Source organism: Protopterus annectens, chromosome 2.part0, assembly GCF_019279795.1.
Source record: "Protopterus annectens isolate FY-2018-M chromosome 2.part0, PAN1.0, whole genome shotgun sequence".
Taxonomy (NCBI): Eukaryota; Metazoa; Chordata; order Ceratodontiformes; family Protopteridae; genus Protopterus; species Protopterus annectens.
This window is the reverse complement of record NC_056728.1, coordinates 1,843,547,837-1,843,561,577: the sequence shown is the minus strand read 5'-3', so window position 1 is coordinate 1,843,561,577 and position 13,741 is coordinate 1,843,547,837. Positions and strand designations below refer to the sequence as shown.

At 37.5% G+C, this 13,741-nt stretch overlaps 1 protein-coding gene across 1 annotated transcript in view; it reads right to left on the bottom strand.

The window, feature by feature from the left end:
• LOC122792897 (carboxypeptidase B-like) overlaps window positions 1-13,741 on the bottom strand; it is a 531,601-nt gene that overhangs the window by 455,390 nt on the left and 62,470 nt on the right. The window contains exon 2 of the mRNA XM_044060455.1: window positions 6,699-6,774. Within this exon, the coding sequence (XP_043916390.1) occupies window positions 6,699-6,774 (76 nt within the window). The remainder of the gene's footprint in view (window positions 1-6,698; window positions 6,775-13,741) is intronic.

Here is a 13,741-nt window from a genome sequence, read left to right as displayed (position 1 = left end):
TATAGAGTTCACTCTCACAGTGGACAGATCAGGTGGTGTACATTAGTTCCAAAATGGCCTTGTGAAGTGCCCTGCTCCTTTAGGCTCTCTCTTGGCTTGACTTGTATGTACAGACAGATGATTAACTCTAATTACTTCCAAAACCTGAAAACGCAATATGCAGAAATACAGATACCAAGTGCTTCATGGTCAGGGTAGTTAATGTGGGAAATGCAAGACCTGGCCTTTCCTGTGTGCAAAGTGCAGGCAGCTTGTTTATACAGTGTCCTCCTGTATCTGACACACTTTAGGTATCAGAGCAGTCACTAGAGAGCTATTCATTATAAAATATCATTAAGTGTTTCTTGGCATGCTTGAAAGATCAGACTGATCTTCAGGAGATAGGTCACTTTCCTCTATGGCAAGTATTTATTTTTTAATGCTTGAGGTTTGAGGTGATCATTACTGGAATGGGACAACACACCATCAAAGTAAGGGGTTTCTGACATACTAAGTGGCGGGATGATCATTAAAAAGGAAGTATACTGAACAAAAAGGTAAGCACGATTCAATATATCTGTTTGGTTTCATGGCAGTCACTATAGAAAATGGTCACTGCACCCTCAGAAAGGAATGTTCTGACATACTTAGGCTATCATGATGAATAACAGGATTATAAAAAGAGTGTTCTCTGACCTCCATGTGGGCACAGGGGTTTTTTAGGAGAAATGGCCATAGTGCAAACTGGGTTAGTGCTCTGTTACAGTCTTAGGTCAAAGAATCATTCATGGAAAGGGGAACTACCCAAAAAGCAAGTGGTTAAACGCTTTTTGTATTTATTTCTTGGGAGTGGGAAGGTAATGAAGAAAAAGAGCCAACACTTTACCCTGATAAGTATCATACATTTTTAGAAAGGGGGTGAGATGATTAGGAGAACAGTACTACTGTCCAATCTGAGTATGTGTTTATGACATGCCATGACACATCACAGTAATCATTAGTGACCAGGGCTGCTATATCATCTGAATATGTATTTTGTAACACATAGTGGGTCAGAACAATGATGATGATGATTAATTAAGGGGATACTACAGCATTTTCAGTCATCTTTGTGGATGGGAAATCTTGCAATATCGTAAGAGCTGGCAACATAAGAGAGTGGTAATGATTTTCTGACACGTTTTTGGGGATTTGTATACTCCAGAATGGGGAGGTTCACCGATCCATTAGACTTGATCTAGACTGTTTGTTATAGAACTGCATCTTTCATCTAGCACAGGCTGTGCATTGCATGAAGACAAGACCTGTATAGCAATCCTTCATAGCACTACCTGTATGCTAAGAGCAGGCAGACTTGTTTGTACAGTAACCTTCTGTTTAATGATGGTCTGAGAGTCAAGATGGAGCCCTTAATTGGATGAATGTGGCCCTATATATTGTGTGTTGGCCTTGAGGGTCAATGACAGTGCTCTTGGGACTTCTGTAAATAGAAGGATCTGTCCCAAATTCCCAGAACCACATTTTGTGACTCACACTCTGGAATATTAACATTCAATATACACAAAATATAAGAAATGCAACAGATCAGAAATTTTGCTGAGACTGTTGGGTTTGATGGCTTCTCCACTGACTCTTTCATATTCTGTGATATTAGTTTAGCATCTTTGTGGCAAAGAGTTCATAAATTCCAGACTTCATCCATGAGGTGCTCTGAAGGCCATCAGGACACTTGTGTAAGGAGAAAAGTAGTGCACTGTCACTCTACTGCAGATTTGGTGAGCTGATAATGTGGTCTGGGAGGAAACATTTTAACAGAGGTATGTACTGGTCTCAGCTTACCACCCAACAGGCTGGAAGGTCATGGTGGAGATGGTAAGGAAGTTATGGAAAATGATGTATGACCCACTGATAGTAGCACAGAACCTGAATTTAATGATGGAACCAGAACTGCATGTAATGGGGCCAACTTAGGAGTTATTTATGGTGCCATAATATTTACTGAGGAAAGTACCACAAAACCTCCACCTGGTGGATGGGTTCTTGGGTTTATTTTTATATCTCAGTCACCATTGGGTACCAAATAGACTTGAATATTGCTTGCGTTCTACCAGATGTAATATGGGGCAGTTGATGCAGGTGAAATGTGAGCTACTTTGATCTTTGATTCCAAAGCCAGGAGTTCTGAAGTGGCAATAGACTCATGAATGTTACACTTGGCAAGTGCCTTGCTTTTTTCTGAAGAATAATGACTTTTGAGTGGATAAATTGGTATGTTATAAAAAGTTTTATGGACAGAATGAAGCATAGCATCAGTGTGCTTGACAGTGTGGGTTATGTTTAAGGTAGTTTTCTGAGAGGACTTGATCAGGTGGAGGTTGAAGGAAAGTAGCAAGTCCAGATAAGACAGATGAGGAAGGAGATCATCAGGTTAAAAGACAGAGGTAAGTGAAAGCTGAATAACTCTTTGATCTGTGAGGATAGAAATGTAGCTACCCAAATTGGTGCACTGAGCAGTCCCCCAAAATTGTGCTCCCTCAACTTAAAAGTGAAGACAAAAAATGTACCCAAAAAGTCTTCTGCTTCTCTGAACTGTGACAAGAAGCTTAGCCACTTCCTTGCTAAAGTTACAGAGTCAGACAACTACTAACACAGGCATTCATTCATTCATTTAAATTGCCATGCTTCTGCCCATCTGTGACTCTTTAAATGGGTGCTAGTACTGCATTTCTGCTCAATTGGCATTGCAAATCATGCCCCTAACAGCTTGCACCTGGGGCAGCTGGTTCCTTTAACATGTCTTATCTATTGTCTTGAGAAAGGCAGAGCTGCATGCACCTGGGGCAACTGGATCCTTTGACATGTCTTATCTAGTGTCTTGAGAAAGGCAGAGCTGCAGGTCATTTTATATGAGAGGACACTTAATAATATACGATAGCTGAGGTTTCTGCCTCACACAGGGTTTGGGTCCATTCCATGTGAGGCTAATAGCCAATAGAGTTAGGTGTAATTGGAGGGCAGGCATATAAGCTGTTGGCTGCGGGAATTCTTAGAGCAGGAGCTTCAGGAATTATTTGCATGGAACTATGAATATCTTCATAGTCAGGGGACCCAAGCAGGTCTTGAGAATATGAGACTATGAGATCATATTGGCAACATATAGCAGCACAAACTCATTTAGTAGTAAGCAGGTTAAGTACTGGCTCAAGTTTCACTAGATAAAGCTGGCAAAGTCATTGGTATCTTATGAAATGTTTGTTTCTTTCTTTCTTTTGCTTTTCTCGGTTAGGGGTCGCCACAGCGGAACTCCGGTCCGCTAATGATTGGTAGTGGATTTTTACATACCGGGTTACCAGCCCTGACGTACAGCCTTCAACGAAGGATCTCAAAATGTTTAGATTCATTTTGTTGATCTATTGGTCATAGAAGGCTGAGCTTGTACCCTGTTAGGTATAATTTTCTTGGGGAATCCATCTCTACTAGAACCATTCCACTCACTTTGAACTTGCAGCAGGTTGGGAAATGCCAGACTATCATTACTAAACTGTGAGCCCTGGGGAGAGGCAATTTCTGACCCATCAAGGCATCAAGCAAGACTGCCCTACATTGCTTAGCTGTTTGATCTATACAGCAAACTATTTACAAGAGGATCCACCAGGAATCTGGTATCTATGGCACAGAAAAATATACAATAAGTATAAGATACAGTTCTATAATGAGAATCTATTTAGACCAATGATTCCATTTTAAGAGGTCCAGGAGGAGTAAGTAACTAAATAAGTAAACAAACCAGCAAACTAAATAACTAGCTAGCTAACTAACAAATTAATTACACAAAGCTGTATGTTGAGGTGTGCACTGGGAACAAGTCATAGCCCCTTCTAGCAACCGTTTATCCATCACCTCATCTTAAGAAAATAATTGCTGTGTCCAATTTAATGCATTCTAAAATATCTGGGATTTAGACTTTGCAAGTATGATCCAATACTGTCAGATGATATCAGGGAAATTGTGGCTAGAATGGTTAAAGTGTTACTTGGCACCAGGGGTGGCCTTAGGTTAACTAACATCCTAGGCACCACAAACCCCTGCTGTCCACAGCTCCCTCACCCACACCACCCAGTGCATCCCTATGCTGCCCTACCTACACCATCCAGATTACTTCTTTCTTCCTTTTTCTCAGTTTGTCTGTAGAGACATTCTGGACAGTTGGAGATGAATGCTGTGAGAAAGAAGCAGTGAGCTAAGTATTATGATGCATCTGTCTCCCAGCATTTCTCTCAATTGTTGAGATTTTAGCAGAATGTCCCTGCAGACTCCCTGAAGATACAGTCAGCCAGTAAAACCACACTTTAGAACTTAAAAAAATACATAATTTTGATGCTAACCCTAACACCAATCAGCAAGACTGCTTCACACCTCCTATCTGAATGCAATGTAAGTCTAATTTGACATTACTTGACTTGAATGGTCAGGTCAAGTGGGGCACCTCCCAGATGTGGCACTTGTCACACTGTGGGGTGGACATGTATTACTGAAACAGGGCACCACATTTTATTTATTTACTTTTAGATAAAAAAAAAACCTACAGCTTGATTGTGTTAAATAAAAATCAATCCATCAATCAATCAAAAAGAGTGCCCCTCCAAGCACACTAGGTGGCTGCCTAGTCGGCCTATGAGTAAGGTTAGCCGTGCTTGGCACTGTCAAGTGGAAGAAATTCTGTTATTAAGATTTAGTGGGTCTGATAAAACATAACATATTTTGTTCAGGGTCAGTCACCTATTTCAGTGTTTATGGTTCTAGAAAGAGTGCATACTTCTGGATGTGGACTCATTATAAGTCTGAATAGAGAGATTGGCAACACAGGGTTCTACTGCAGGTACTGCAGTTGTCAATAGATCAGGGCTATTAAGGCTCCCATGTTACTGCGATTCTGGGTTGGTAGCCCAGCACATTGTGACAGTCAGGGGGCTAATGGCTTACTCCAGTGTGTTCCAAGCAAAATCAGAAAGAAGGCTTGGGGGGAAGGGTCTGTTTTGAGCAAAGAACATGATTCTCCTTACAAAGGTACATGTCATTATTGTAGATCCTCTGCTGTATCAAAGAATGGAGAGGAATCTGCTGACCAATTTTGAACCCTTACTCACTACAAACATCTTAAAGTCTTAACATGCAGAAAGGCAAATTATCAAACTTTTTTTACTTCCTCAGAAAGCCTTGATGATTTCTTTAGATATGAAAGATGCCTATTAAAATGCATCATATTCTAGGTATTGCAAAAGGTTTTTCATGTTTCACGTGGATCAACACAATTTTTAGTTCTATTTCCTCCCATTTGCTCTAGTCATTGTTCTAGGAATTAGAACTTAATGGGCAGTTTCTTCATTTGTTTTTACCAAACTATATGCACTATTGCAGCCACAAGGCAAAATATACCACAATATGCATTACCAACAATTGGTTTACCTTTTGGTAAGTGTAGCTAGAGCACTGATAAGATGAGCTCTGAGTCATTTCCTTGATTTTGGTGGTAGAGTTGCTTGAAGAGTGCAAATGAAAAGGTCTTCCTCATACTGGTGTTAATAGGCATGACATGATAGACACTTTCTGGACAGTCAAAGTTCAGTCCACTGGATGTAAAGACTGCCTGGCATGGAGTGTAGGTATACACCAGGCAGCTAAAGGACCATTTAATGTGGTCCTGAATGGTTTTAGAGTACAGCTAGAGTTCAAGAGACTAGACCTGGAGATGATATGCTAAGGAATAAAAGCAACAGAAAAATCAACAACTTGAGGTTCAAAGGGAGCAAGAGCAAAAAAATCCACAGGGAGGGAAAGGAAGTAAAAGAATGAAGCCACTGAGAGGGAGACTGAACACAAAAAATTATCATCATCAGCAGAAGCAGACTTGGATCAGTACTACTTAGATGTTAATATGATTTCAAAGCCAAACAGAATGTGTCTGTGTTTTAAAATAAGCTGTTAGGACATGCAGAGGGTTCTATATCAAGATGAGATAATGCAGCTCTTATTCAGAAACAGTAAATAGATCCAGTCTGCTAAAAGCAGAGTTATAACTTCCACAAATTTAATGAAATCAGCATTTCTGTCATGCATGCACTATCACATCCAACATACAGGTGATGCTGAGAGAACAGCTGGTATCAGAAGACATTGGTAGCTATGAGGCAGGTTTTTCAGTATACAGGTTACACTAGAAAGAGTTAATGAGATTCATTTACATGAAATCTTTCTGAATCTCATTTTTATTTATATGGACTCTCTGAATCCCATTACTTATTCATGGCATAACATGCACTCAGTATACTTGTGATACCAGAGTAACGTCAGGTATGAAGGGCACATGTTCCTGGTATGATGTCACACTCAGGGGTGGATCTAGGACTTACTTTTGCAATAGCACTGCAGGATTGTAAAGACTCTTCATAGAGGTACCCCAAACATTATAGATTCTAGACCTGAATATCTACTGCTATGACAAGATCCTCACACCGCTGTACTTTATTTCTTTGCATAAAAGAGAATTAATTTTCTTAAATGAGTCTGTATACATTTTACTGGATCACATAAAGACGTATCAATTACTATAATGAAAGTAGTAGAAATGTGTACCTTTACTGTAGTATGTATCTTCCTTATAAACGATACATATGTTTTACTTAAAAAGTATAAGTTCTTACTTTAGCAGTAGTAATTACCTGCACTAAAGTTGTCAGTGTGGCGATAATTTTCACCTGTTCTTCATTTTTAGGCTGTACCCGGAAAACCTTTTCTCTGCAGAAAGAAAAAGAAACAATGGAAAAAAAACAATGTCCTCTTTCTGAAGTATCCATAGTTATAGAGAAATCCAAACAAAATGTATGACTTTGTGAAATGCATAGATAAAATTTCACAGTAGATTTGAATGGATTCACATTTAATTTTATTGTCATTGTTTTTTTTAATAGGTATGTGAAGTGATTCGTAGTGGGCTAATTTCAAGCAGAGCACAGGTCACAGACAAACAGTTAAATAAAAAGAGATATACAATAAAAACAGATAGCAAAGGACCAAAAAATGTCAAGAACCAACTTTAATCAAATTTTAATAAAATAAAAAGCAACCAGTATTAAGCACTTTTGTGCCTTACATTGTCAAGGACTTCTTCGGAGTACATTTTGGTATCAAAACCATCCCTTATTTATGTTTCCAGATACCAATCGCATTTGTTAAATCATAAATAATAATTAGTCATCATATTAATATAAAGAAAATACATACAAAAGTAATAAAAACAAGTTTAGTTACTTAAAACTGTTATACTTAAAAAACGTTGTATGAATAATGCAATTGAAAATAAAGACCTTTCTTTCTGGGAAAGAAAGATCTGATATAGTGCAATATTTATGCAAAGGAGAATGCCAAATTAATCAAAACAAAAAAGCAACCCCAAAGATGTTGGAATAGAAATACAAGCAAAGGCATTCAGATATGGAAAATTTCACAACATGAAAAATATGATCATAAAGAAGGAATGTAGAGCAGAAGATTAGTAAAGAAGAAGTTAAAAAAATTTAAGCTGAAATTATAGAATACCTGTGAAGGGAAGGATTTAGTGTAGAAAGTCTAACACAGGTTATATCACAGCATGATGGAACAACTAGTCCCCCAAGTAAGGAGAAACAGGAGGAGCAGAAGACATCTGAAGAAGAAATATGGAAATGGGAAATAAAAAGAGATTTAATATGGTGCAATATTTATGGAAAGGAGAAAGCAAAACTAATCAATACAAAAAGAGCAGCAGCAAAGATATTCAAAGAGAAATACAGGCAAAGGCATCTGGCTATAGAAAATTTTACAATACAAAAGCTAAGAAAACAAAGAGGAAAAACACAAAAGAGGATTAGTAATGTAGAAATTAAAGAAAGAGAAACTGAGGTTATGGATTACCTGCAAAGTGAAGGATTTAGTGTAGAAAATCTAACTCTGATAACATCACAGCAGGATAGAGCAATGGATCCCCAAATTAAGGAGAAACCACTGGAGCAGGAAACAACTGATCAGTTACCATATGAAGATACTTTGGAGTCTTCCACAGGAAACCAGTACAAGGGTTCATTTGGAGTTGCACAGCAAGGGAAGGAACAGGAAACTGTGGCAGCTCTGACGCAGACAATGTTGTGGAGTGACAGGCCAGTGAGTTCCCATATGAAAGAGCAACAGATGACAAAGAATAAAGCTAAAGAAAATGTGACACAGGAAGATGTTCTGAAACTTTCTGGAGAATACCTGCAATAAACGAAGAACAAAGAATGTGCTCTCAGTTTAGAAGAAAATGATTTAAGTGAAGAGTTGCTTGATTTAATAGAGATGTACAGACATATTAAGATCAGTGAAAAAAAAAGACTACAGAAAGTCAATAAAATCCAAAAAGTTAGAAGTCTGATAAAACAAATGAACACAGTAATTAGGACTGTTCATAGAGATTCATGTGCTATAACAGAAGTAAATAGGATATATTACCATGCAGCTAAATTAATAACAGATAAAGTCTTACCACAAAAACACAGGGCAGTAAGGAAGAGGAAGGGGGAAAATCAAATGCCATAATGGAAGTATCGAATAAAGAAACTATAAAGCAATAAAGACAAGACGTGTCACTGTTAGAAGAGCTTAGAAGAGGAAACACATCAAAAAAATAATCAGAAAGATGTGATAAAATCAATATGCAGTATCATAACAGATCAGGATCTATCATGCACTATTGCAAATAATAAACTAAAAATATCAGCACAGGCAGAACAAACTTTGATGATATATAGATAAATATAAAGGAAAAGTGCAAAATAAGCAATTTTTTTGATGACCCAAAAAAAGTTTTAGAGAATTAGGAGAAGCAAGGCAAAAGGAAACACCACCAAAAAAAAGAAGAAATTGATACATTTTGGAGAAATATCTATGAATATTCTGGGGAACATAACAAAGATGCTGAATGCATAGAAGAAGTAAAAGAAAGAATAAGAAGTTCAAATGTACAGGATATGAAATGGGATGAAGTAACAGCCAGAGAGACTGAAACAAAGTTAAGAAAAGTTTCTGAAGAAGTTATGTGAATTAAATGAATGAAAGCACTTAAACTACCCCTCTGTGCATGGTTGTCTTTTTGTTTTTTACAAAGTTAAGAAAAGCTCCTTAATGGAGAACCCCAGCCACAGATGCAGTACCTAACTTCTGACTAAAAGTATTAACATCTTTGCATGAAGATTTAGCCATGAGTAATAACTATTTTTATAATCACCCGGAACAGATACCAACCTGGTTAACAACAGAAAAAACAATACTCCTACTTAAGAGTGAACCTGCAAGCTATCCTAAAAACTAAAATTTGCCTTCCAACGAAGTATAAACTATATACTGGAATTGATGCTGACAGAGTTTACAGTTATTTAGAAAACTCAATCATGACAATAGAACAAAAGGGTAACAAAAGAAAGTCATAAGGAACAAAGGATCTTTTGTTGTTAAATAAAGTCATACTGGAGAATTGTAAAAAGGGGAAGAATATAAGTATGACATGGATAGACTACAAAAAAGCATTTGAAAGTATTCCACATTCATGGATAAAACAGTGTTTAAAAATGTATGATACACTTTACACTGATTGATTACATTACAGCGACCATGTAACAGTGGTAAACTACTTTGAAGTTAAGCCATGATAAAGGACAAGCTATTATTTCAGGGACATTGGAGTAGCTGGGGGTGAGGGGGCCAGAGGGTTGGTCTTCCCAGGGCGGCACTTTTGCCGGACTGTCACATTTACTTTAACTAAAAAGAAAAACTATGTTTCTGTTTTTAAGGGCATTCTTCTTTAAGAACAGTCCTTGCCATCAAAGCACATCTGTGCATGCTTTGTCACACACGTCCTTCCTTTCTACCAATGCATGCAAAATTTAAAGTTCACAGAAACCTGCTGTTCAGTGCTGCCTAAGTGTTTCTGTTTGCTGAAGTGTTCAATTTCCCAAGGCTGGTGTGTGTGTGTGTGTGTGTGTGTGTGTGTGTGTGTGTGTGTGTGTGTGTGTGTGTGTGTGTGTGTGTGTGTGTGTGTGTGTGTAATGCCCCAATTAGGGATACCTGGTGGTTAGTGTTACTCAGCCTCAAACCCTGTATCTTAGATACAAGGTACAGGAGCCTGAACCTATACCATCACTTGTAATTGAAGACGTTGAATCCATAGCTCTCAACTGTCCAGATTGAAAGTCTGGAATATTTGGCTCATACTTTTGGTCTGTTCCTCTTAAAATTTGTGGTTTTGTGGCAAATCATTGAGGACTGAATTCACGAAATAATGACAGACATTTAAGTTTCAGTCTTCCTATCTTTCAGGAAATGCATCTTTCAGGAAATGCATGGTAACACAGAAAATTTTATTCTAGCAAGTATCTAAGATTATACACATGTACCCCTGGCTTTGGGCCTTTGTCCCCCCTCCATAAACTTTGGCTTTTCTGAGATTTCCTGTGCTGCAAAGTTGTGAGATATAGTTGAATGTCAGGTGCATTTTACAAGGAGATGAGAGCTTCAGAGTAAGAGAAGTTTAATGCTGCTTATGCCAAGTTTGTTTGCAATGTACAACTGCTTAGCAAATGGTATCACTGCTGTTAGTAGCATAACAGGTAATATACTTGCTTTTGCTGCAGAAGGTTGTGGGTTCTACTCCCACAGTATGTAGATGGATTGCTGATACTCTATGTGTTGTACTTTAAAGCGGGTGGATGCTGCAGTCCTGAGTGTGTATGTCCTCCTTTGGTGGAGATAATTGATTCATGGTTACTAGGTATCAGTTTGCCATCCATTCCCTATTGCAATATTACCAGCTTATCATTTTTTTAATTTAACATAGGCAATTTATTTTTCAAGGGCAACAGGCACTTTATTTGTAAATGAAACAATGAAATATAAAGTTGTTTGCTAGCAGCAATCTCTTCATTAGTTACAGATCTCTTTAGTGTAGAATTATTTAAATGACTTTTACTGCTGCAGAGAGTGTGCATATTTACTGATATTGGTAGATTGTATTGACAGAAGTTTGAGTAGACTTTTATGATGGAAATGTTCTGAATTGGGCAGCTGTGTCATTATTGATTCATTTTGTTTCATTACTTACTGGAAAAATGTTCAAAACAAGAAATCTAAAACACATTCTAACAAGTCTGCTGTATTATACAAGGAATATAATTTAATACAGTCAGGAAGGTGAATCAAAGAACCATGTATGTTTTGCATAGTCCTAAATATGTGTGCAAGGAGCCTATGATTTGAAAACAGCCCAAAGGTAAACTTTATCTGCCACTGGCCAAAAGCATTTTCTTTGAATGTGGCTTTCAATGCTGTTTCAATGAATATGAGTTTCAAGGGCAAAGAAGTTTTAATGCAAAGTCTGTTTTCATTGTTAGCCTGTATTGCTTTATTTAGCAGATGCAGATGTCTGTCAGTGTTTGTGCTATAATCTTTAAAATACATGTTTTAAATTAAATCCAAATAATCATTGTAGAAGAAAAGCATAAAACAGCATGCATATTACAGTGTTTATGATAATGGGGAGAAATAGCCAAGTAATGGGACACCGGAATGGTTGCAGGAGGGTGGGCTGTGTATGGGGGACCATTTGACCATGATTTTGTGTGGTTGGAGGGGTGACAAACTCAAAGACAGCTCTGTGTGGCACAAACTCTAGCCACGCCACTGTCCAGGGATAACAATTCAAAGGGAGATATTCCAGGGTGCAGTGGTGGCTGGTGACTTCAAATCAAAGGGGGGCTGCAGGGGACAGCTGAATGGGTGGGGTCAAGGGGAAGGGGTGTGGTCAACTAGAAAGGGGAGGAGCTAAACCCACAAAAACGAACTTTAATTAAATACGCTGCCCTGGGTGGCAAACCATCATTATGAGAGTCCAATCAAGCTAAAAATAAGTGCAGAAGAATAAAAATATTTCAATGCATTGGCTGCATGACAGCTTACTTAATATCTAGATGGAAACAAAAGGTTGTGAGGCATGAAAAAATAAATTACTTTTTAAATACATTACTGGAATGCCAGTCAAAATCAAGTATAAGAAAAACCAGAAGCACTCAACTCAAACCACTTCTCCTTGCACTGCAGTTCTAATTATAATTTATATTCAGCTTTATTAAAGTACCAAGTAACATGTTGAAAGTAGAAATCTCTGTGATGCCCCCACTTGTAAAAATGTTTCTTATCCAAAAAAGACCTGATGCCTGACAACTATCTACTTGTTTCATGGGGAAAACATGATCAAAGTGAAAAATGAAAAGCAAACAAGAAAGAAGCTCAAGATACATTGCTTAAAGGATTACTGTACAGGTTATGGACCACACATGATTGGCATTCTGTTTAGTTTATGGGTAAAGTCTGTAGGGATGACTGGAAGTCTCCAACAAGTGTAATGAGCTTTTTAAAATAATGGAATCCTGTCCTTTAATACCCAAGGCTTATACATTATCTAGTCAAGTATTCTCTGCATGGCAACAACAGAAAGGCTTTCAATGTTGGCAATTCTTTAACAGTATGCTTATTAAAGCTTACTTGCATCTTACGATCTCAGACAAGCTTACTTATGGTCATTAAAGCATTGCTACTTAAACACAGAGCAACAGGCACTTTCTTAGTAATAAGCATAAATCTGAGTAATAAGCATAAATCAACAGTACAAAAATATGACAGAAACCAGACAGTTCTGCAAAATCAAGGACAGATGAAAAGCCACTGTAGTACTTGTATTTACCTTGGATGGAGGGACACACTGCACATTTACACTGCATAACTACTCCTTGCCTTGCTTGGACACATCCAGAGTCACTACATGGGGGAGTGGGGTGCAACAAGTATGTCACAATTTGAAATGTCTCTGGCTGACTGTGATGGCCCTGACATGTTTGTCATACCTCTCAACCTCAGAGCAAGAAATCTGGACAAAGTCATACACAGAAGTGGGACAAAGGCCCAAAAATAAGGACAATTTTTAAATATTGCCCTAATAAACTTAGAAAGATAATAGAATAGGTCTTGCATTAGTATGAATTTTATGAAGGGTATACAATCTGAAACTCAAATGTCTGTCATTATTTTCTAACTTTAGTCTTTAGTGATTTGTCACTAATTTGCCAAAAAACACAATTTTATGAAAAATGGACCAAAAATGTGATGGAAAAATATAAAACAGCCTCACAATACAGCTGGGAACCTGTCAAAGAAGGGGCACTTTAATATTAGTACTGCTAACTTGAGCAGCTGACAAAATAAAAGAATCTACATGCATTTCAAGTAATCTATAACTTTGATTATTACAGTTATTTATTAATTGTAAACCCTCCATGTTTTCTTCCAAAATTGCTATTTTGCAGAGGGATTATTAGGAGGAAGAGCAACATTTTGAGCCAAAATCGGGGACAGTTGAGAGGTTGTCTATGCCTAATTCTATAAAGCAATTTATTTGCATGTACCTCTCAACCTGTTAATGCAGTAAATCTGAACAAGGCCAAATATATTGGGGGAACATATAAACAGTACTAAAAATTGCTCTTGTATAAATTGAGACAGTTGATAGAATAACAGTTCTTACTTTAGCATGCATTTTCTGAAGGTTATGAAGTCTGAAACTCAGTGTATCATTATTTAGTGACTTAATTCCTAAATGATTTGCCAGAAAACTACAAATTTTATGAAGAACAAACCAAAAATA